We start from the raw sequence: 25,059 nt of genomic DNA, 5'->3' as shown, positions 1-25,059 counted from the left end.
CCTGTGTTCGCCCATAGAGCTGCATGTGTGTGTCAAGAAGAGTTGAGCCCACAGAGCTGCCTCGAAAACATGCATACACGATCAGGGGAAGGTCAGGATATAAAAAGCATAACGCATATACTCAGAAATCAATAGTTAAAGTGTAATCGAAAGATAAAGTGTATGATCGTTACATAACAAATGTAAACCTGATAATAATAATAATAATAAGTGTATCTGAGTATAGTGCAGTCTGAGTGTAGAAAGTACGGAGAAAGAGGAAGTAAGCAGGGTGTTGGCTTCAAGGGATGGGGAAATAATGATGGTTGAGAAGAAAAGACACAAAGCACAATAATGATTAAGGATGAGATCAATAATCATTTTATAAGCAAATGTGTACTAACTAAACTGATTTAACAAATGTAAAAACTGATTAACAAATGTTCTGGGTGACCGGAGCCGAGATGTAGGAAAAGGGTTTTGTCAGGATGAGTTGGCAAAAAGAGTGAAGTTAGGAACAGATGGTAGTGGGTGTGGTTAGGAAAAGACTGTTGCAAGAGATGAGTCATAGAGGAATAATATAGGATAAGCCTGGACTTGCCTGGACTTGTCTGGACATGTCCAGGACCAAACGCCCACTCAAGTGGGTGGGGAGATGAGATCATGTGTTGGACAGGAGGGGGCAGAACAACAGCCCAAATGATGGATAAAAGAAGTAACTTGCAAACAGCAAGACGGGAATTCACGATGGGACACCGACCGAGCCATCCATGGAGAAACACTGGACCTCGTTCGACAGCCGCATCGGAGGACTTCGTCTCTGTTCACGGAAAGAAGACCGCCGTTCGTGGACAAAAATTGAAAGACGGAGAATCACCTCTCCCCCCTGCTCGCCTTTACCAACTGGACAACGGAGAAGACGCAGCAGCCCGAGAAAGACTTTGTACTGAGTTTTGAGGACTGTTGAACAGACTCTGCTGCAGAGCAGGAGGACCGAGGGTCCGGCCAGACCTTCGCTCCTAACAACTCCAAAAGAACCTTTTCATCGCACCTTTGGACATCCAGCTCCAACCGAACCATCTCGGCATCTAAAACTAATGAGTATAATCAGAGAAGAAAATTAACGTAACGAATCAAGTGTAGTGACATTTTATGTGAGCTGTAGCTTAACCCTTGCAAACTAACTAAATATAACCTGCAATAAATATCTAATCTGCATTTAAAGTAAATTTCTCAAGTGCATTCATTTGCTCAAGTAGTAAAAGTTCCTCGTGGCAGTAAAAAGTTAAATCCATTGTATGTCCAACAACTGAGTTCTGTAAGGTTATCCTAGAGACCGAATCCACTTAACAACCCCTTACGGTTTTAGAAAGAAGTAATCCTAGCCGTTAAAACCTAACCTGGCATTTACCAAGAGCACGGATCCATAAGAGGGAAGCTGCCATAACCGACGCGACCGGTAGGAGCGCCCGGGGTCAGGGTGGCCCCTCGACCGAGTGCACTCAGACCGGAGGAAGCAGGGTAGACGTCGGGAGTAACGGCAGTTAGAAGAGCCAGGCGAGTTCCCTCGCAAGAACACCAGCTCGACAATCTTTCAATAGAGAGCTGAGTCAGTAAGTAGCCCCGTATCGGGCCAGAAGTACCCCAGGATCTAACATATGCAATGAATAAACCACCACAGGCTGGCTCCCTCTGACAATAGTTCAGTGTTTTTGTTCGTTTGTATTCTTGAACTCAGATGCAGAATGACTAAAACTTCTTCACAGTCATTACGCTTCATATGCTTCCACCTGCCTTTTCTACAGGACTGAGCAGGAAAGAGCAGATTCTCCGGCACCAACCTGTGTGTCCATGAAGAGTGGCATGTCCATGGATTTCCCTCTGGTTTTCAAACGGCAAGAATCAATTCCTTGGTAAGTCAACGGAACTTTTTGAGCACAAATTTGTTCTGGCACTGTAGCATGGTGGAATTAGCAACCTAGCTAGCTAACTAGCCATCCCCTAAATGAGTACAATTGAACAACTTCATGCTTCGTCCACATACTCATTGCTATCACCAGATAATCAGTCATTGACACGGATTCACTAGGTTTTTTTTATTGTGCTGATGTATTCATTTCAAGTCTATATGAAGGGAGAAAAGGCTTGCGCTGTGCTGTAATTATAATGCTACACTGGTTATTAGAAATCAGCCGACAATAGACGCAACTGACCACGTCTGTTGATACTTTTTTTTACATTTTAGAGGCATTTTTGGAATTCACCGGAAGCCAAAACTCTGGGGTTTAGTTAGTCTTTAAGGCTCAATACTTAGAGGAGCAATGCTGGCTAAAGCACGTCACCTTAAGTTGTCTACCTAAAAGTCTCAGAAGTCAAATTAGTGCACATTTAAAAAAAAAAAAAAAAAAGCTTCTTCCTTCACAGTCTTTCTCCACTTCTCTATCGATGAATATTGATGAATATATATCGATATTATATATTGATATATATATAATATATTATATATTGATATACCGATGAATATATTTCAGGACTGAGCAGGAAAGAGCAGATTCTCCGGCACCAACCTGTGTGTCCATGAAGAGTGACATGTCCATGGATTTCCCTCTGGTTTTCAAACGGCAAGAATCAATTTCTAAGTCAGTCAACAGAACTGTTTCTGTATGAATTAAGGGGTATAACTATATTAAATCAGTTTGCTTAGTCCTGAATATGATGCACCGAAGCTCTCCATCCGGTGACCTGCCACTACTCGTCCACGAGCCATTCGATGGCGTCGTTCTCTCGGCTAGATACAAAAATGTGAATGCTGTTTATATACCTGGGTGGCCCGCCCAAGTAAAGTCTACGTTTGTGAAACACTGCATGCTGAGCACGAAGCCAAAGATTAGCATGTCCGCTGTGGATTTCTGCTAAAGCTCCAGAGCCATAAAAAACATGAATTCATTCAGTCATTCAGTCATGAAGCTTCATGTACTTCCACCATTTTTTTTAGGACCGAGCAGAAGAGAGCAGATTCTCCTGAACCGTCATGTGTGTCCATGAAGAGTGACAGGTCCATGGATTTCCCTCTGGTTTTCAAACAGCAAGATTCAGGTTCTGAGTAAGTCAACAGAACTTTTTCAGCACAAAGTCAACGAGAATGGTTTACTATATTATATAACACTAATATCACGGCATTGTTGAATTAAATCTGTCTGCTTAGTCTTTAAACAATCAGATCTACCTCGTCCGTCTCTTGCACTGACTTAGAACACTTTCTCCATAACGAGCTGCATGTTCAAGTCACTGGCGTATGTTTCTGCTTTTATTGTTCAGTGTTCAGTTACACCTGAAAACAGTTCAGTCGCCACCGCTAACGGATCATGTTTTCTCCACAGAGTTCACCAGGAGACGTCGGAGGTTTTCGCTGGTCGTCAAACACAGCTGGACTCCATATGCATGGCGTGTACTGTACAATCCTGCCTTTAACTAGTGTTCAACAGACAACAAGACTGGATCCATGCAGCGCTGTTCGGTTGTCAAACTCTCATCCCTGAAACAAGAAAATACACAAGCACTCGGGCATGGACAATATTTCGTATTTGAGATAGAGCAGTTATTTTATCAAGGATAAACAAGTGTCCATTACCTTGGCTAAATGGCTATGGGATAGCGGCTAGTTGGCAAGCAGGGCTCCAGACTAACGTATGAATACAGAGGAAGTCACAGAAATAGTTCCATCATGTTAGATCCGATCTATAGGCTACCTGTCGTTTGTTTGCAGACCTCGTTCAGATTTATTCATGTGTTTGTAAATATATATTTATGTGGAAATATGCGTGTGTCTGGCCTTGTATTCCATCCTTTATTCTGTTTATATCTGGTAAGACAGAAAACACGTTTTTTTTAAATGTAAAGTATGAAAGGTGGGCTGTTGATGATGAGGAGTTTGAGGTCATGTAGCAGTAGGTCACATGGTGTAAAGATCTGTATAAAGTCTCTTTCTTCCACTAAAATGATGAACTTCTCCACATGTTCACTGCAGACTATTTAAGAAAAGACTGATTGGTTTGTTCTTCGTCACATGACACGCGGTGACAACGTCACATTAACAGTCTGAGGGTTAAAAATAAAGTTTCATGTGAACGAGGGCGAGAGAGCAGAGGACCTCCAGTGAATGAAAAGCAAACGTCATCACATGATCTTGTCTTTCATCATAATCTTCCCGTCAGTGACTCCTCCCCCCTCTTGTGTCACAAAACAAACGCGCCCATCCTCGTGCCTTGAACTCTTGCGTAATCTCACCAGCTCCAGCCAACATGGCCGCCCCTCCGCCTCCTTTATGCTGCAGCACTACAGCTTCTTCTCCTACACTTTCCATGTGAGTCATGTGACGTGTGGGTCATGTGATCGCTCGAAGAAGGCGACTGTAGTTTCTCTTCCTGCTGACTGAAGAGTTTCATTCCTCACATCTCGATTTAAAAAGTCACATAATTGGAGCAAAACCTGAATTAGCAAATAGTTCGTTGAGTGATTATTATTTCGTCTCGGACCAAAACAACGGATTATTTGCTGTTTAACTGTTTAAGATTCATCGTGTGACACAAAATTAAATCAGTATTTTCATCCCAAAAGTGTAAAATAATAAAATCTAAATTTTCTGCTTAGAAGAGTAAAAATGATTGATTTGACGCCAAATCTACCAAATCAACCTGTGAACGTGATTGATTATAGATTGATACATTTTAGGGTGAACTGTCTCTTTACGCGTCGTTTAAAAGTCATGAATATTAATTGACATCGTCCTCAGGATGTTTGACGTTAGTTATTTTAATCTCACGTTTCAGTGTCGATGTTTGGAATGAAACTCTTCTGAGGTGATCTGGAATATAAGATACGATTCTTCTCTTCTCTTGGTAACAGACAACACGTACAGTAAACAAGTCAACTGTAAGATAAGAGCACACTGGAGGCTCATCATCAAACGGAAGCAAACATCTGCAGCGCCAGATGTTTCTCTACGGTTTCTGACCGTAAACTGTAAAAGGGATCGTTTTCTTTCATTTCATCTTTTTAGTTTTATAGATGTAATATTGATGAAAACAAAAAAACACGAGATCACTAACCAGCTGTCCTTTATACTGATGACGATGATGATGAAGGATTGCACTTAACAAAGTTGGCACAATGACTTTAATGGAGTTGTTGCTGTCGGAGCTCTGGTGGATGTTTTTAACACAAATCTTCATCTTTTAATCTTTTTCTTTTTTGTAAGGTTTTGGGTTTGGTTAGTTTTTGTTGTACAGTTCTGATCAGATCTTCCTCCTCCTCTTCCTCCTGTCGCATCAGCAGCTAAAAGCATTCTATTTTTTATTCTGAATGATCCCTGTTCCTTTAATGGAGGTCAGCTGATGTTTGATTTGTTCAATAAACGTACATAAACTGGAGGAATCACAGTTGGACTAAAGACTAAATCAGTTGTTTTTCTTTCTGGAGCTCAGACTCAGAAACACAGAATTAATAATTAAATAAAGTAAAACAAGAACAAGCTTCAAACAGATTTGCTGTCGTGGTTTACGGGTTTAACTACAGTTCATGGGACCGACTTTCTTGAGAGCCTGTGAACGCACCGTTCGTCTGCTTCAGTCTGAAACGGAAAGAAAAACATTTTATGTTCATTTAATCTGAACATGTTTAGTTGAACTGATTTGTAGATTTAAAGACTTTTTGAACGAAGCTGATTTGTATCAACTTGCTTTTTGACTTTCTCGACGTGTAAAATTATCTTTTAAATTATCGCTGTTAACGTCATATTTCTTTCTTTTACGTCGTTCTTCACTTCTCTGTAGCGAAGAACGACGGTGGTTCCTTTAGCCCCGCCCCCTCGGTCCAGGACCTGAATATTTAAATACGGGATCTTCTTTTGTTTGTACTGGGAAGTTGATTCACCTCAACAATGTAATTATGCTCAATGTAAGTCAATGGGTAAAGGTCTTTTTGGGCCCTGATGACATCACGTGACGGACCAGGAAGTTGTAATAATGTGAAATTAGCCTGGAGGCCACAAAGAGGGGAAACATTTATTTCACTATTATTTTCATGCGTAAGTGACATGATGACAGAATGTACGACTATGTTCGTCAAACTTCACTAAAACATCTAAAAGATAGAATCCCACCTGATGGAGGTCTGTGGTCTAGAGTAAGTTAAAGGGTCTTGAGCTTCATCACATCCGTCTGCATTTTAAGAAATATTAAGAAAGAAATGACAATTAATGGAAGTCAACGGCATGAAACCAACGGAGGCGACCAATGCCATTTGTTGACGCTGAACTTCTTCGTCTTGGATAAACTCAAAGGTGCACTTACTTCCTGTTCCTCTGCTTGTTGAAAGCTCCAGAAGAAGAAGAGACTTTGTGTTGTGACGGCTGAAGAAGAGGTCATCCAGTGTTTTTGGGGTTTTGTTGATTTGTTTTTAATGTAAATGTTTTCTCTTTGTTGCCGTTTGACGGCGTCTTTTCTTTTTCTTATTTTCATTTTTAATTATTTTGAAAAGATTCTAAACAAAAAGGGCTTCAATCAGAATGTAACGCAGCAGATCATTGTTTGATACTAATTCCTTCAGAGATCTTTGAAGTATATATATGTTATATATTATATATATATAAATGTTTTGCTTAAAGAACGGACTGTTTGGTGTTGTGTGTTGTCTTCATTCAGCTCGTAGATTGATTCTAGATTGTTACATTTAATTTAGCTCAAAGACGGAAATGTTTAAGAGGTTTTCTCAAATTATGTGTAAAATCGAACAACTTTCTTCAGATTTGTGTTTAGATGAGCTTCGAAATAATGAATCTGTCTAAAAGAGATCAGAGGAACATTAAACAAGAATAAACGATAAAATAAGCAGTAAACATTTACAACAAATTCTCAACAAACAAAATAAATAAATATGACGTAAACACTATTATAATTTAGATAACGAGCTTCATGTATAATTTTGTAACTTAACTATTTACTTTAGTTTGAAATCAAATATCTCTTAAATAATTACGATTATGTTTAATGATTACGATGAGTCATAAAAACCTGTTTTTCTTTTTAAGTTATTAAAATCATTCGTTTTGAAGCACTGTCGTAGTTTAACGTGCAGCAACATTGTGAGTCTGTAATTAAGTTTGTTGAATCGAATAAAAGATAAAAATGATCTTTATATTAAAGAAGTTAAAGTTCTTCTGATAACTTTGAATGTCTAGTTTAATATGAGGAGCTTTGAAGATTACAACATGGAAACAGACATCGTTCATATCCTGTACATATTAACGACATGAATATCACATAATACTTCCTGTAATCTCATGAAAATGCTTTTATTTCATTTTGTGCACTCGCACTAAAAAGTCTCTGTGAGCATCTCTTGAAAATATCCTCTGTATCTTCAGAGATCTTCACCTTCAGAGTCCAGAACTACACCGAGGTGTTTCAGATGTCCCACGGTTTGAACATGTCGCTCCATCAAGTGAAACGGGCTCTGGATGTTTCCCTGAATGAAGCAGCTGGTTTCCATCATGTTCACATGATAAAAACTCTGCAGTGTGTGAAGACAGTTCTTTGTACATAGAATCAGATACTTGAAGACTAAACCCAGTTTGATGCGTGAGGAACGAATTCAAACTCTTCAGTAAGTCACTGAAACGTGTTGAAGACAAGAACGCTCTGAAGTGGTTTTTTTACTTCATAGCTGTACGTTAAATTGAGATAGCCCTGCTGTTGGATTTCATTTTATTTCTGTATGTTGTTTCATATTCTCTCTGTTAGTTGAGACGAACCCTCTGCAGTGTAATGACTGCGTGGTTCCACTAGAGGGCAGTGTGACAGCAGAACACAGAGCACACCTTCAGTCCACAGCAGCTGACTCGTGTTTGTGTTCCAGCTCCACCTGTCCACACACCTGCTCAGCTTCAGCTCCTGATTGGCTGCTAAACAATAGGAACAATGACTGTAACACACTGGAACCTCCCACAATAACTCTGAACACAAACGCAGCGTGTTTGTTCTCATCGACACGCCTCCATTGTTGTGCACAGCAAAGAGCAAAGCTGCATGCTGTTGATAGCTTCCAGCTGTGATTTCTACCTGATCGTAATGGTTACAGGTGTTTCCACAGGTTTCTAATGCTTCTGTAGTTTGTACTGATGAGTAATGGAGAGAACTGTGGGTAGTTATTAGTAGAAAGTGTGTTTTAGTGAGTGAAGCAGAACTGCTCAGTAGAAACATGAGCTCGTCACTTTTCAATCACCAGTTTTTGTCTTTTAACAAGTGGAAAGAAAGTGGAAAAGAAAGTCATGATGTGAGAATGACGTCAGTGCATTGAGAGAAAAACTGTTGAGTTTGAATTCTTTAATTCTTAAAACATTAACGTTACACTTTCCCCTCTAAATATTGCACTTCAACTGTAAAAATATCTTGACGATCGTGTGTTATTATACTTGATAATGTGTAATACTACACTATTAATATGCACTAATATAATATAATATTAATGTAATATAAATATAAAATTATAGTAATATAATATATTAATTACATATACAGTATATAAAGTGCTTCATGTACATTTGTGAATGGAACGGGTTTAATATCCACAATATAACTTTCATATGAAGTATTTTCTTTATTTCATTGATGAATGATAACATTATTATTGTGTTTAAATGACAATTGTCATAAAGTCATGATGGTACACACTCCGGTACAGTAGGGGGCGGTATGTACCTTAAACGTTGGTTGATAGTCCGCCATTAAACTAAAAGAAGAAGAAGAGACGTCATCAGTCCTTCATCCAATCAGTGGAGTTGGCTCCGCATTAGTCCCCGCCCTTCAGAGAAACCGCCATCAGGAAGTTAAACTGAGGAGAGTGACAGATGAACACAGCCCGCTGCTCCACTACGAGGTAAACCTTTCATAGCTTCTCAGCTAACGCGAGCTAAGTGGCAGATTGAACATGTTGGGACCTTTTTGGGGAGTTTGTTGCCGCGCAATGTAAACTGTTCACATCGTTATTACTCTCTTACGCGCGCGCGAACGTAACATTACGGTAACTAACACTGCGCTCAACTCAGCAGACACGTACATGTTAGTGCGCCGCTATGCTGAGATTCACGGTAAACGCTGCTGCAACATATCTGGTAGAAAACAAATATGAATTAATAAAGTTAATAAAGGTTAATTTAACTTTCCAGATTAACTGCTTCTCGCCTGGAAAGTAGACGAGATAAGGCGGAAGCAGCAGGGGCGATTTCAGCCTACAGGAAGTCAAAGAAACAGTCACTTCCTGTTAGATCTGTAGGCTACTTGTAGTTCACAGACCTCATTTGGATTCATTCATGTGTGTTTGTAAATATATATTTATGTGGAAACTTGCGTTGTGTTTTCTAGAAATATGCTTTATGATTATCAACCACACGAGATTATGTTTTTAGATTACATTTGAAGTGTTCCTTTATGTGTTGATGATGAATGTTTATGACAAACTGAAGGATGAAGTGTTTCTTTATGTGTTGATGATGAATGTTTGTGATAAACTGAAGGATGAAGTGTTACTTTATGTGTTGATGTTGAATGTTTGTGATAAACTGAAGGATGAAGTGTTCCATTGTGTTGATGATGAATGTTTGTGATAAACTGAAGGATGAAGTGTTCCTTTGTGTTGATGATGAATATTTGTGATAAACTGAAGGATGAAGTGTTACTTTATGTGTTGATGTTGAATGTTTGTGATAAACTGAAGGATGAAGTGTTCCTTTATGTGTTGATGATGAATGTTTGTGATAAACTGAAGGATGAAGTGTTCCTTTGTGTTGATGATGAATGTTTGTGATAAACTGAAGGATGAAGTGTTTCTTTATGTGTTGATGATGAATGTTTGTGATAAACTGAAGGATGAAGTGTTACTTTATGTGTTGATGTTGAATGTTTGTGATAAACTGAAGGATGAAGTGTTCCTTTATGTGTTGATGAATGTTTGTGATAAACTGAAGGATGAAGTGTTACTTTATGTGTTGATGTTGAATGTTTGTGATAAACTGAAGGATGAAGTGTTCCTTTATGTGTTGATGATGAATGTTTGTGATGAACTGAAGGGTGAAGTGTTTCTTTATGTGTTGATGATGAATGTTTGTGATAAACTGAAGGATGAAGTGTTACTTTATGTGTTGATGTTGAATGTTTGTGATAAACTGAAGGATGAAGTGTTCCTTTATGTGTTGATGAATGTTTGTGATAAACTGAAGGATGAAGTGTTACTTTATGTGTTGATGTTGAATGTTTGTGATAAACTGAAGGATGAAGTGTTCCTTTATGTGTTGATGATGAATGTTTGTGATGAACCGAAGGGTGAAGTGTTTCTTTATGTGTTGATGAATGTTTGTGATAAACTGAAGGATGAAGTGTTCCTTTATGTGTTGATGAATGTTTGTGATAAACTGAAGGATGAAGTGTTCCTTTGTGTTGATGATGAAGGTTTGTGATAAACCGAAGGGTGAAGTGTTTCTTTATGTGTTGATGAATGTTTGTGATAAACTGAAGGATGAAGTGTTCCTTTATGTGTTGATGAATGTTTGTGATAAACTGAAGGATGAAGTGTTCCTTTGTGTTGATGATGAAGGTTTGTGATAAACTGAAGGATGATGTGTTTCTTTATGTGTTGATGAATGTTTGTGATAAACTGAAGGGTGAAGTGTTTCTTTATGTGTTGATGATGAAGGTTTGTGATAAACTGAAGGATGAAGTGTTACTTTATGTGTTGATGTTGAATGTTTGTGATAAACTGAAGGATGAAGTGTTCCTTTGTGTTGATGATGTACAGAAACAGAGATACATTTAAAGACATTATCTGCTCAACACCAGCGTCCATTAAACCAGTAACACTTCTTTAATGTTTCTTTTGTATTTCTTATCTGTTTACAGAAATTCTCTCATCAACGGAGTTTAAACGTTTTGCCAGAAATCTTCCATAAAGTTCAGCAGCAGAAAACACGGTCTCTGGCGGCCATTTTACTGTGCACCCACGTGCGACATGTGTCATAACAACCCATCATCAGAACTTTAGTGGCAAACGGTTTGATGATGTCAGCAAATCTGGAGAGCTTTTATCAGCTTTACAACAGAGACTGCTCACAGAAGTGACCTGAGACGATGCTTCCACAACGGTAATAAACCTTTATGTAGTTACACGGTAGAGGTCTGTGATTTGATTTTGTTCTATTTATTTAAGATCTTGTCTCGCATATTTGGGGAATGATTCATATTTTAAATATTTCAACAAATTCTAAAATTGTATTCTAAATTGACTTCAAACACCTCATGATGAATATAAAATGTGTTGTAAAGAATGTGTTGGTCTCCACTGAGACAGGAAGAAGGCTCATGACCCCGAGGAGGAGCAGCCGTCCCACTGTGCTTTGTGTCGGGACGTCCTGAAGGATCCCGTCTCTACCAGCTGTGGACACTGGTTCTGCAGACGGTGCATCACCTCGTACTGGGACCAGTCTGCTTCATCAGGGGACTCCTCCTGTCCCCAGTGTGGAGAAACATCTGGACAGCAGACAGCCATTGGGACCAGCACTGTGCAAAGTAAGATGTCTCTGCTGCATGGAGACGCCAATAAATGATTCATAGATGTGGCCTCAACCATTTTTATGAATAAATGTATTAGTTTTATTTATTGCCCACATGGGATTACAAGACACCACGAGTTTACATTCCTGAGAGGCAGGTAGGTAGACAGGTAGGTAGGTAGACAGCCCATTTAACAGACAGCCACCTGATTTTCTGTCCTTGTTTTGTCCGAGCATTTGATTGTCTCACATTTCTCCTTCTCATTCAGGAGATTGTGGTCTACAGGAGGTTTTAGATGAACACAAGATCAGTCTGAGGAGGAGATGTGAACATGTGACTGAAGGAACTGATAAAAGAGGAAGTGGAACCCCCCTTAACAGGATCTACACTGAGCTCTACATCACAGAGGGACAGAGTGAAGAGGTGAACACCCAACATGAGGTGAGGCAGCTTGAATCAGCTTCCAAGAAGAAGATCCTCCATGACGCTCCGATCAAGTGCCACGACATCTTTAAAGCCTCACCAGACCAACAGACACCCATCAGAGTCGTTCTGACCAACGGCGTCGCCGGCGTTGGAAAAACCTTCTTGGTGCAGAAGTTCACTCTGGACTGGGCCGAGGGTTTGGAGAACCAAGATGTCAGTCTGGTGGTTCTGCTGTCGTTCAGGGAGCTGAACTTGATCAAAGATGAGCAGTACAGTCTTCTCCAGCTGCTCCATGTTTTCCATCCAACATTACAGAAGATCACAGCAGAGGAGCTCTCTGTCTGTAAAGTTCTGTTCATCTTTGATGGTCTGGATGAAACCAGACTTTCATTGGATCTCATCAACAATGAGGTCGTGTCTGATGTCACACAGAAGGCATCGGTCAACGTGCTGCTGACAAACCTCATCGAGGGGAATCTGCTTCCCTCGGCTCTCGTCTGGATAACTTCCAGACCTGCAGCAGCCAATCAGATCCCTCGTAGACGTGTTGACAGGGTAACAGAAGTACGAGGCTTCACCGACCCCCAGAAGGACCAGTACTTCAGGAGGAGGTTCAGTGATGAAGAGCTGTCCAGCAGAATCATCTCACACATCAAGACATCCAGGAGCCTCGACATCATGTGTCTAATCCCAGTCTTCTGCTGGATCACTGCTACAGTTCTGGACCACATGTGGACTACAGACCAGAGAGGAGAGCTGCCCAAGACCCTGACTGACATGTACTCACACTTCCTGCTGGTCCAGACAAAGAGGAAGAAGCAGAAGTACCACGAGGGACAAGAGACGAGTCCTCAGGAGCTGACGGAGGCTGACAGGGAAGTCCTTCTGAAGCTGGGGAGGCTGGCGTTTGAACATCTGGAGAAAGGAAACATCATGTTCTACCAAGAAGACCTGGAGCAGGTTGGTCTTGATGTCACGGAGGCCTCGGTGTTCTCAGGAGTTTGTACAGAGATCTTCAAAAGAGAGAGCGTGATCTTCGGGGAAACTGTCTACTGCTTTGTTCATCTGAGTGTTCAAGAGTTTCTGGCTGCAGTCTACATGTTCCACTGTTTCACAAACAGGAAGACAGAGGTACTGAAGGACTTCATGGGGAGGGATGATTACCCAGCCCTGGAGGACTTCATGGGGAGGGATGATTACCCAGCCCTGGAGGACTTCCTGAGGAGAGCCATGGAGAGATCCCTCAAAAGTAAAAATGGTCACCTGGACCTGTTTGTCCGCTTCCTTCATGGCCTCTCTCTGGAGTCCAACCAGAGACTCTTAGGAGGCCTGCTGGGTCAGACGGACAACAGTCCAGAAATCATCCAGAGAGCCATCAAGAACCTGAAGAAGATGAACAGTTATGAAATCTCTCCTGACAGAAGCATCAACATCTTCCACTGTCTGACGGAGATGAACGACCACTCGGTGCATCAGGAGATCCAAGAGTTCCTGAAGTCGGAGAACCAATCGGAGAAGGAACTCTCAGAGATCCACTGCTCAGCTCTGGCCTACATGCTGCAGATGTCAGAGGAGGTTCTGGATGAGTTGGACTTGAAGAAGTACAACACCTCAGATGAGGGGCGACGGAGACTCATTCCAGCTGTGAGGAACTGCAAGAAAGCTGTGTAAGTCCAGATGTGATTAACTTAATAAATCAGTTTAGATCAGTAGTTTAAACCTTCAAATATACAAACTATCACACCAATGTGTTTTACTGAAAAATAACATTTATTTTTACAATCAACACTTAAAAAGATGAAGGCGATTGCAAATGACAAGATAATACAAAATGTAAAGGTGTTTCATTTTCACTTGTTTACTTCTTTTTTACAAAATGAACCAAAAAACTGGCACAGAGGAAGATCTTGGCTACATAATGAGATTAAATATGACACCATTTTTAAATCATACCCTCTGAACCAAAAATAAATCTATTACGAAGCTTTTTTACAAGATATTTAGTCAGTGCTGATCTAGACCCCTTGTCCCAGATGTGGCGGGAAACCAAACGCAGTGTTCATAACATCCGGCGGTGCTCGGTGAACGTATTCAGTGTAGATACTGGGTTCATCTCCAACACACGTGTCAAACTCAAGGCCCGCGGGCCGAATCCGGCCCGCCACCTCATTTTATGTGGCCCGCGAATCCGCCAGCAAAACAAAATAATAATTAAAAAAAATGATTTTCTTTGTTTGTTTTTTGGAAAAATAATTAAAAGTTAGACTTGAAAATAAAAGTATCCCCATGGTCTAAATTATGAGATAGAAAGTTGAAATGATGAGATAGCATGTTGTCTGTGTACCGACATTAAAACGATCACAACAGGTGGACAGGAGAGGCAACAGCCCGAAAAGAGGTTTTCCAACGATTGAAAAAGATCCACAAATAATCCCAAAATGTCCACGAAGAGAAACATTGATGCAGAGGGAAGAAAATGTAATGTAATGTCCAAGAATTAAAAGGCAGACTGCAATCACAGCAGAATATATTGACACAGCTACAGCCCAGTGCATGCTGAAGGTATGTGAGCAGAGCTCCGACCAGATACAGACTTTTACAAATGTCAGTTTGTGAAGAAACACCATCGCAGACCGAGTTGATGAACTAGCAGCAATCTAACAACACAGCAGCTAAGAGACGAGCAGGTACTTGTGTTTCTAATGAACTGCTGATGAAAGCACAGACAACACGGATACATCATCTATCATGTTCATCAGACCTGACTCTCAGTGAGCAGCTCTTGGATGTAGCTGCATGCACAGGACGACGACAGGGAGGAACATTAGTGATGCAGAGAGGTGAACAAACAGCTTTGAACAAAGTTAATGTCAGAACTTGTGTTTGATATTTGTCTTTGTTATTTTCTTTAATAGTTTGATCTTTGATAGAGTCATGTGGGTTTCTGAACCCTCAATTAAAATGATTTGTTATAACAACAGAAATGTGTTTAAATATCATTTCTCATTTATATAACTGCATGTACAATATGTTTACACTTAAATAAACAATAATCAAATGCAGAGAGTTATTGAACAATATGTTAGGAGAAGTTAGTGATACAGTCTTACAGTCAACCGGCCCTTTGAGGGAGCGTGATGCTGATGTGGCCCAGAGAAGATGAGTTTGACAGCCTGCTCTACAACCTGGCTGATGTCTGTTCATGAGAATGAATCGTTGCCCCTCTGAAAGAAGCTCTGTGTTTATACACTATGTAGTCTGAATAGAAACAAAATTAAATAGTGCATGGTGCATGTTTTAAAGGTTAGTCACTATTCATTGTTTTTAACTACCGGTAATACTTTTTTCAGCAGCATCTGTTTTGTTTTGTGCGTTTTAGTGTATTTGTCTTTGTAAGTGAACATTGTTACTGCATACGTGAAGCAATGGTAAAACAAGTTTGAGTACTGTGTGCTTCATCACCTACATTGTTTAAACTGCAGGCTTAAATGTCACACCTGTACCCAAATATGGACCTTCATAGTTAAGACACTTTAGTATTTGAGTTACATCAAATATTTTGTGAAATCAAGAACTTTTGATCAAATGGAATTGTGAACATATTTTGGATTTGGAATGTGTGAAAAGTTGGGTGTGATGACTGACACTGACATGTTGCCTGGTTTATGAGGTGTATGAACCCAAAATATTCAGATTTTGATGTAAATCAATTGCAATAACCAGATAACATCGATGCTGAAATAACAACATAATGATGTTGATTTGTAAAAAGTCTGAAGCCTTGTTAGGTCTGGCAGCGTTACGACAGGAAAACAACTTTTTAAATGCTTGTTTTCTGAATGGAGTTCAGTTTGATTCGTGCTACGCTATGCTAACATCATAGCAGCAGCTATAGTCTGTGGAATATACACATACATTTATACACATTTCTGTCTGCTTTCAGGTAATGTAGAGCTCTTGGTGACAACAGACAACTTTTTTCCTCCATTAGTTAATATTAGTATATAATATATTCGTAATATTTAAAATCGAATACGAGAACTTCTTTTGTCATCAAATGCATGAAGTAAATATGAAGTGTCCTCTTTCATCGTTACATTGAACAAATATTTGTGCCATGACAGACTTCGTGGCTGTGAACTTTCGGAGACTCACTGTGAAGTCATTGCCTCAGCTCTGAAGTCCAACCCGTCCCCTCTGAGAGAGCTGGACCTGAGTCACAACGACCTGAGGGATTCAGGAGTGAAGCTGCTGTCTGCTGCACTGGAGAGTCCACACTGTAGACTGGAGACTCTGAGGTCAGTCCACGCTTCAGCTCCACTGATGAATCTTTACTCCATATTATTCTTCCTGTACGTTTGTGGATGTGAATGTGGTTCTATAACAGAAATAAGACTTCAACATTAAAATGTGGCACATTTCTACACTGATAATATTCTCCCACTTAAAATGAGGCTGAACACGTGTATGCAGCAGATAAATACAAACCGCTCAACCAAAATATGATTGAAAGCAACGTCAAACCAAATGCTAATTATCATAAAGCAACAATTCAATTAGTTCAAAATCTGCATCCCTCACACGCTGAATCAGCTCCAAACACTTGACTTTAAAGTGTAATAAAAGTGGACTAACCCTCGGCTGCATGCACCATGAACACAAGAACCGGGTCCACTGATCTCCCACAGAACTCGAGAAAAAACCCAAAACCTGAGAGAAAGATCAGTACATCTGTTGATGCTGTTCCTTAACGAGCTAAAGAAGATGAATCTATGCTATTCCTATTTGTTTCATCAACCTTTGAACCTCATTGATGTTCAAACATAACTTACACCCATGAAGTTGTTCTTTTTTGTTCATACTTTTATTTTTCCTGGACTAAATGTACGTTTTGTTCACACCTGGCCGTGGCACCGTAGCGTGAGCTTCTGCAGATGGCGTGTGAGCTCCGAGCATGAACAAAAGGTGTTTCTACTCAACGTGCTTTTAATTGCATTCTTCTCTGAAACACCAGAGGACGAACAAACTAAATGAACTGTGAAGAATCAGGAAGACAACCAGTGTAACGCCATAAACCAACCTCCACAACCAAGAGGAGGAACTGTTATTGTCTGTGAACTCATATCTCATGTTCATGAATACTCCATTACCTTCATTGTAAAGAAACTGCAGAAAATGTCCAACGTTAGCTGTTAAAGTACATCACATGTTTGGTAAACGCTAATCTGTGTACAGAAGATCATCTGAACTCATATTCAACTTGATACAGTTTACTCTCTGAAGTGGAACTATTTATTGCGGTGTGTGTTTCTACTCATGATAAAATAGAGGGCGGATATTATGATGAAGTAACAGAATGATGACGTCAGCTCCACATTTACAACCTGAACACATGATTGGATTATAAATTGATTTTCATCTCCATCATTGATCCTTCATTCAGTCTGAGGCGCTGCAGGTTGTCAGAGGTCAGCTGCTCTTCTCTGGCCTCAGCTCTGAAGTCCAACACGTCACCTCTGAGAGAGCTGGACCTGAGTGACAACAACCTGAAGGATTCAGGAGAGAAGCTGCTGTGTGACCTTCTGGAGAGTCCAGACTGCAGACTGGAGACTCTGAGGTCAGTCCGTGCAGGTTCAGCAGTGTTGTTAATAAAACACAGGGCGGTTTACTCACAGTGAGGGTTTCCCTCCTTTTTCTCCCTTTGAGCTCATCGAGTGCAGTTCCTCTGATGTTTCTTTTCTTTCATTTCTCCACAAACAATAAAATAAAAGCTGACAAAGCAAAGCAAGTTGTTAGAAGTCGTTGGATTTCACAGTCGAGTGAATAAAGGTCGTTGGTTTTGTTTTCCTGTGATGTTATTTCCTCTAAAGCACGCTCACAACATGAATGTGACCTGATCATGAAGCAGATTAGTTGCTTCATATTAGGACCATGAAGCTGGCTCACTCAAAGAACCAACAATTATTTAAAACTTGATCATAACTTCTGGGATTGTGTTCCTCCCGACAGGTTGGGTGACAGGTCGATCACTAAGAAACACAAACAATGTGAGTATTGAAAGAATGTCCCCATTCAAGCTATTCTACATTCAAATCTGATCTGAATGAGCCTCATCGTAACAAAAAGTATTTTCTATTCTGTTCGAGCTGTTTGAAGACGTTCGTCTGCGAATGTTTCTCTTTCTCTTCTTCTCTCCATCAGGTGACGCCGACGGCAAACTGGATGTGAAAACAAATGTGCCCGACAAAGAGGTGAGGGAGCAGCAGCTGAAGAGCGTGAAGTTGATTTCTTGAGGTTTCTCTACGGAGTAAATGTCATTATTGTGTACCAGGGGAACAGAGGAAAGAGAACTGTGGCTTGTTACTTGATTTCTCTTGAAAGAACTGACTTTGTGCCTTCTTAGTTCCAGGCTCCATCCTCATTCTCACCTGAACACACAGCAGAATCTTCATACAGGTAATCCTATGAAAGACACGATTCCAGCTTCTTTCACGGTTCATCAAGTTGTGATTCTAAACGAAGGGCTGTTGTGTGTGGGGAGCAAGTCAAAACAGGACCTGGACCTTATTCATGAAACTGTGTAGGATCCATATGAAAACAAGAATCAGATTCATAAAACTGTGCATGCATTCATTCACGGTTCAGGCACTGGTTCAGGTGGCTTTGAACACAAAAGGCGACATTGAAACGATGAGGAACTGACAGAAGAACAAAGGGTCTGGGCCGGTCTATAGAGAGAGAGCTTGATGAGGGAATGAGATGCAGGGAGGAGGGAAGTGGGAACAACATCTCAAGAACAATTGTCTTGCGAGTATGTTCACAACAAGTAATGCATGCTGCTGATGCTCATAATCAAGAAGAATCTTCCCGGCAATGTGTCTGACCAATGACGGAACAGCTTTCTCTCACATGGCATTGGTCTTGAACGTCTCTGCGTGAACACAAACAAGCCGAGGAGCAAATGCAACCACTGTACGAAGTTAGTCTCTGAATCGACAAAGCAAACAAACTACGGGTCTGAAAACGCCAGAAATAGAGTGGAGTTGTCCCCTGGGTGTCATCACGCTTTACACTACGATCCAACGGTCCAACATTCTCTCCTCCTGTGCAGACATGAAGCTGATATTATACTGATCTTAAAGGACCTTAAAGCTTCAGCGGTAGTAAAAGTTCATTGACTGGCAGAGAAACGTTGAGCTGTAGATTTAAATGAAACATATTTATTCATTTATTGCCTGACATTTGCTCCGTCCCACATGGGATTACAAGTCACCACTTTTTTCCAGACATCTTCTGGTCTTGAAAATACAAAACATGAAGAAGAAAATAAAAACACAAACTTGGCAAAGAGCTATTTTGTCCTCTTCTTCCAGACTTTCTGCAGATACCTGGCTAAGTTATATGTTCCACTTTTAAACAGCCATCTCAGTCTTTGTGCATCATCCATATTTATAAAATCTATGTTTGACTTACCAAACAAAGCATCGCAGTGTTCACGGTAAAAAAGGAGAGTAGAAAACAAGATGGAACTCGTTGTTGATATCGTTTAGAGAACACATCGGACGGATCGGCTTTTCTTCTTCTACAATCTGGACCAAGATAGTTTCAACAGTCGAAGGTAAAACACCAGATGACATATGATCATATACGACATAATTCTCTGAACCAAATTCACTTTTCATCATCGTAAAAATACACAACTTTGGAAAACACAGATTCTATAAAAACAACAATGTTGAGCTTTTTGTTTTAAAAAAAAGCCTCAACAAACCAAGAGTTGCAAAACAATGTTCATAAATCGTTAGACACTGTTAGATCCTGGGGTACTTCTGGCCCGATACGGGGCTACTTACTGACTCAGCTCTCTATTAAAAGATTGTCGAGCTGGTGTTCTGGCGAGGGAACTCGCCTGGCTCGCTAACTGCCGTTACTCCCAACGTCTACCCTGCTTCCTCCGGTCTGAGCGCACTCGGCCGAGAGACCAGTCCTGGCCCCGGGCGCTCCCACCAGTCGCGTCGGTTATGGCAGCTTCCCTCTTATGGATCCGTGCTCTTGGTAAATGCCAGGTTAGGTTTTAACGGCTAGGATTAATTCTTTCTAAAACCGTAAGGGATTGTTAAGTGGATTCGGACTCTAGGATAACCTTTCAGAACTCAGTTGTTAGACATACAATGGCTTTAACTTTTTACTACCACGAGGAAATGAATGCACTTTGAGAAATTTACTTTAAATGCAGATTAGATATTTATTGCAGGTTATATTTGGTTAGTTTGCAAGGGTTACAGCTACAGCTCACATAAAATGTCACTACACATGATTAGTCAATTTAATTTTCTTCTTCGATTATACTCATTAGTTTTAGTCGCCGAGACGGCTCGGTTGGAGCTGGATGTTCAATGGTGCGATGAAAAGGTTCTTTTGGAGTTGTTAGGAGCGAAGGTCCGGCCGGACCCTCAGTCCTCCTGCTCTCGCAGCGAAGTCCGTTCAACAGTCCTCAAAACTCAGTACAAAGTCTTTCTAGGGCTGCTGCGTCTTCTCTGTTGTCCAGTTGTTAAGACTCGAGCAGTGGGGAGAGGAAGAAACTTCGTCTTTTAATCTCAATGTCCACGAACAGAGGTCTCTTTTCCGTGAACAGAGACGAAGCCCTCAATACATCAGTTGCAAGCGTCAGTATCTTCCTCCGATGCACTTGGACGGCATCCGCGATGAAATCCCAGCTTGCTGTCCGCAAGCGTCTCATTATATTCCTCACTTGGGCTGTCAGCCCCCTCCTGTTCAACACATGAGCTCATTCCCCCCACCCTCTGGAAAGGGCGTGGGGTTTTGAACATTGCCTGTATGATTCACCGATTGCAACAGATTCTCTCCCGACTACACCCAACATCTGGTCCTGATCATTGCAAGTCACGCTGACAAATACATTTCTACCTCTGCTCCAGTCTCACACAGAACACACAGAAACATTCATTACATTTGTTTAAATCATTTCTATGCAGTTAAACTTTTGTTACATAATTGATTAAAACATTTCGTTATATTATTCATACATTTTATCTGTTTGATTACACTTCAACGTTTGAATATATGCTTTGTGCTCTTACAGCCTGACTTCTTCTCCCTTGAATGTGTCGACATGTTACCGAGGCAGCTCTGAGAGGTCAACTCTTCTTGACACCCCCTTCTTGAGGTCTCAAGCTGCCGCATTGTGCCCCAAGTAATCCTCTAGGAACTCATCGTCGTCCTCGGCGGTGATGATGAGAACGTCGTCCTCCGGCTCGGATTCGTGTTGCCAGCTGTCGAGCACCATCAGGCCCTCCAGGCCTGGTGGCTGGAGATCCAGGAGGGCGTTGTCATCTTCATCGTCATCTATGGCATCCTTCATCTGCTCGTCCAGGCTCAGTACCAGGTCCAACACATTCTGGTTCAGAATGCTGTCTGGGGAGAGGGAGGTCTTATTTCCATTCTTTTTTTAAGGCCCCCTCTCTGTATTGGAGCGCTTTGCAGAGCGCATTTCAGCCAGAGAATGCAGCCATGGAGACGCCAACACCATTGGAGGAGGTGTTAGGCCTGGGCTTGTAGGCCCAGCCCTTCTCGGAAACAAAGGCTCATACATCATGAGCCAAGCTGCTATCCCGATTGATGATTCAGAACCCGCCCAGTAGATGGCGACAGTTATGCCCCAACCTATGCCCCAAAGAGCAATGGCGCCGATCTTGTGGAGCCAACGCCCTCTTCCTCTTTCTTTGATAGCCATGGTCATGACCACGAGATACGTCAGGGCCGCAAACGCCAGAAAGGCCTCGACGATTGCCGAGACCATCTTCAGGGGGTTGTAGAAAACTGCAGCGACGTCGATTCCCATCCAGATGATCACCATTCCACCCTTTACTAGACCGCAGCGAGTAGAGTCGACGTGGATTCTCCCCAGGAGGTATGTAGCGAACCATGACAGGGTAAGCCACAGCGATCCTCGATAGATGTTTTCAATCGCTGTTTTCAGACACCCTACAGCCAGGGCTAGTATTCTTAGCGGCTGATTCATGGACCATTCGCCCATGCAACAGTAGAAGAACCATATGATCTCAAGGACCCAAAAGTCCAGGTCGGTTAAGCGAATAAATGGCCTGCATCTGCGTGCTGTGTCGGAGGAGTTCTGTAATGCTTCAGTTACACTCATTCCGAAGGTGGTCATGCCTGGAGGTACAATAGTTGTGGTGTTGGTCATACTCACTCCGAAGGTGGTCATGCCTGGGGGATAAGTGGTGGTCATGCCTGGAGGTGCAATGGTTGTGGTGTTGGTCATGTTGGTCATCTTGGCCTTTTAGGTTTATTCGTTCTTATTTCAGTATGAGGCTTTTGGTTGAGGTTCCGGGTCTGCAATGGCTATGGCGCTCCAGTTGTTCACCCTTTATAGGTGGGTGGACTCCTCCTTCCTTCGTGGGAGGAGTCCCTTCTTCGCTTCTCCTTTTTCCTTCAACTTCCCCTTAAAGCACGAGGCAACAGTGGCTGCTACCCCGCCCTTAATGGCGGCACAGATTATTAGGCCCACAATGACAATTCCAATTATCATCAACAAATAAGGCCAAAGCCAGGAGAACAAACTCCCCATCCAGCCCTTTATGACCGTGAATCCTTCTCCAATCTTCCCTGCCAATTCTTCCACTACGATGGTTGCGGTCCCGACCATGGAGGCACCCGTTAGTTCGATCCAACTGCACTCGTGTTCTCGTCGGCCGCTCCCGCAACTCAGCCAGTGTTCTTCTGGCTCGTAGCATGTTCCGTTCCCATAGAGGCGGTTAGCCCCTACCCATTCAAATCCTTTGTCTTCTTTACCCTCGCAGAGGCTTTTCCTGAAGGCGTGGCCCTCAGCTAGAAAGACTGTAGGGTCGGTTACTGGGGGAATGATTTGACCGTTCACGTTCACTCTGTCTTTCATGCGATGGCCCAGGATTAAGTTGGTACAGCTGCTGGTCAGAGGCCCTGACCGTCTCCATTTCTTGTCTTTATCCTTCACCCAGGTTACCTCTTGCACGTGGGTTTCATATTCTGCTCCATAGTGGGTCTGGCAATGGTCTTCCCATCCTGGCACAGTCTCACAATGTCCCCCGGCCAGGCTGATGTTGCAGGTCGTGTTTCCTCGATTGCATTCCATCTTCCAGGGCCGCGGGCCTATATATGGTTCTGGTCGGCTCCAAACCCCAGGCCAGATGTCTCTTTCTTTCGAGTATACTGTGGCCAGGTACTGATACTTCACCCAGTAGTTTGTGGTTTGAGTTAGACATGGCACCACCCATTCTAACACTTCATCCTTTTGTAGGCCCCACCAGGTTGAACTGTCGTCCCTGGTGTGGGCCTCTTTCCATGCCTGCAGGGTTCCTTTGATCGTCTGGTTCGTCTTCAGGCCTGTGCAGTCATATAGCCACGTTCCCCAAGCCCGATACCACTCTTGCCAGAGCGTGCATCTCGGGGAGGCGCCGTCGGCTAGATACTCTGTTCCGTTCAGAGCGTTGAACATTTTGTTGGTCACACAAGTGTCAATTTTTTGGAAATCCCCTCTTGGGGCTGTCATTAACTCCTCGGGTTTCGGCAGCTTTTGTACATACATGTCGGTTGTCCGTGGTCCCAAAAGGCCGTGGCTGGCTCTGGAGTATCCCTCCGTGAAGGCCCCTTTAAAGTGCTTTAGCTCGGTTATCCATATCCACGGCAGGGTGTTGTTGAGCCAGGCCTCGTGCCGGGCATTAGGTTCGGGTACATAGATGTACTTATGAGCCTGATACTGTGGTTTGTTAACCGGAGTTATTACGAAGTAATTCTGACCTTCGCAATAAAAGAACACATTCCAGAAGCACCTATCTAGGAGAGGGAGCTTGTTTGTTTTACAATGCTGCGTCCATTTCCTGCTCCTATTTCTCCGAAGACTGTCACTCGACTTGAATCGTGGCGGCGGCGGCTGCCCTTCTTTGTCCTCTTGAGCCGTAGGTTGTACTTCGTCTTCTTCTTCCTCTTCCACCTGCGTGACATTCACAGCTCGGCTGGTAATGTTGTTCCGCTGGCAGTTGGTGGTGTTACCTAGTGGCCTCACTGGCCTCACTTTAACTTTCACCCGCCGTGGTTTACGTCGCGGTTGTGTGGCCTCACAGGTGAGATTGTAGTGTCCCCAGAACATTCCTTCTGCCGGTAAAATCACCAAACACGTATCATTACGGTGGCTCGCTGCATAGGTTACCTCGGGTTTCCAGTATCCCTCGTTCCCTTGCTCTGCCCATGAGACACATGCCCATGAACAGTACCAGCCTGGGACACCGTTTTCGGGGTAGATCCAATTACACTGTGCCCGTTTTTCTTCTTCTGTTTTCTTCATCATTACCGTAATCTTCATCTCCGCTCCCAGCGTAGATACTTCATCTATCCTCCATGTTGAATTCTCTATTACCTTCTGGAATTCGCTTGCCCAGTCTGTTTCTTCACCCGTGTCGTTGATTTTCGAATCGTTGATTTTCTGTTCCCAGATAGTCATCCACGCGATGATGGTAGCTGTCAGGTTCGGTGCCGTCCCACCCCCTTCTTGGACTTGATCGGTTGCATTAGACCCAACGTCAAGGTCCAACCGGGGCGAGGTGCTTTTCTGTCCAGCGAGTTGGGAGAGAACGATTGTTCCAGAGGCGATCGTCCAGCATGTCTGGTCGAACTTCTTTGTGGTAGTGTAGGACACCCTTACATGAGTGAGGGCCCATGGGACACTACCATAGTAGTACAGTATAGACAGGACAATGCACAGTCCTGTTAGTACTGCTAGTACTTTAGCCATTAAGCAAATCCATAGTCGTTTTCCATTCCGAGGTCGTTCACTTGATTGGTCCAGTCGCTTGCCGGGGCGTCTTAATGAGACGGGGGTAAAGGTTGAGGATCGCCTAAATTCATGAACTCTCCCGTGAAGTAGCGGGAGATCCATGGTCTCGGATTCTGCAGTGCTCTGGTCGGTATCACTTCTGGAAGAGGAGCGAGGCAGCCGGAGCTGAGGCGCGGGGGAGAGTCAGGATCGCACTGACTAATC

At 42.3% G+C, this 25,059-nt stretch overlaps 1 protein-coding gene and 1 long non-coding RNA gene across 2 annotated transcripts in view; both read left to right on the top strand.

Annotated features, from left to right (window-relative positions):
- The first annotated feature begins 1,771 nt into the window (after nt 1–1,771).
- Nucleotides 1,772–3,817, top strand: LOC306782212. The gene is made up of 3 exons (XR_013772258.1): nt 1,772–1,892; nt 2,975–3,082; nt 3,360–3,817. It is a non-coding gene; the product is annotated as an uncharacterized lncRNA (long non-coding RNA).
- Nucleotides 3,818–8,877: 5,060 nt separating this feature from the next.
- LOC306782203 (uncharacterized protein) overlaps nt 8,878–25,059 on the top strand; it is a 52,628-nt gene continuing 36,446 nt past the window's right edge. Inside the window, exons 1-5 of the mRNA XM_079275447.1 lie at nt 8,878–8,913; nt 10,929–11,170; nt 11,377–11,594; nt 11,848–13,672; nt 16,130–16,303. Coding sequence (XP_079131573.1) covers nt 11,157–11,170; nt 11,377–11,594; nt 11,848–13,672; nt 16,130–16,303 — 2,231 coding nt within the window. The 5' untranslated portion in view covers nt 8,878–8,913; nt 10,929–11,156. The remainder of the gene's footprint in view (nt 8,914–10,928; nt 11,171–11,376; nt 11,595–11,847; nt 13,673–16,129; nt 16,304–25,059) is intronic.

Source organism: Melanostigma gelatinosum, assembly GCF_949748355.1.
Source record: "Melanostigma gelatinosum genome assembly, chromosome: 9".
NCBI lineage: Eukaryota > Metazoa > Chordata > Actinopteri > Perciformes > Zoarcidae > Melanostigma > Melanostigma gelatinosum.
Note: the sequence above shows the minus strand (reverse complement) of the source record. Positions and strands in the feature narration are given on the sequence as shown.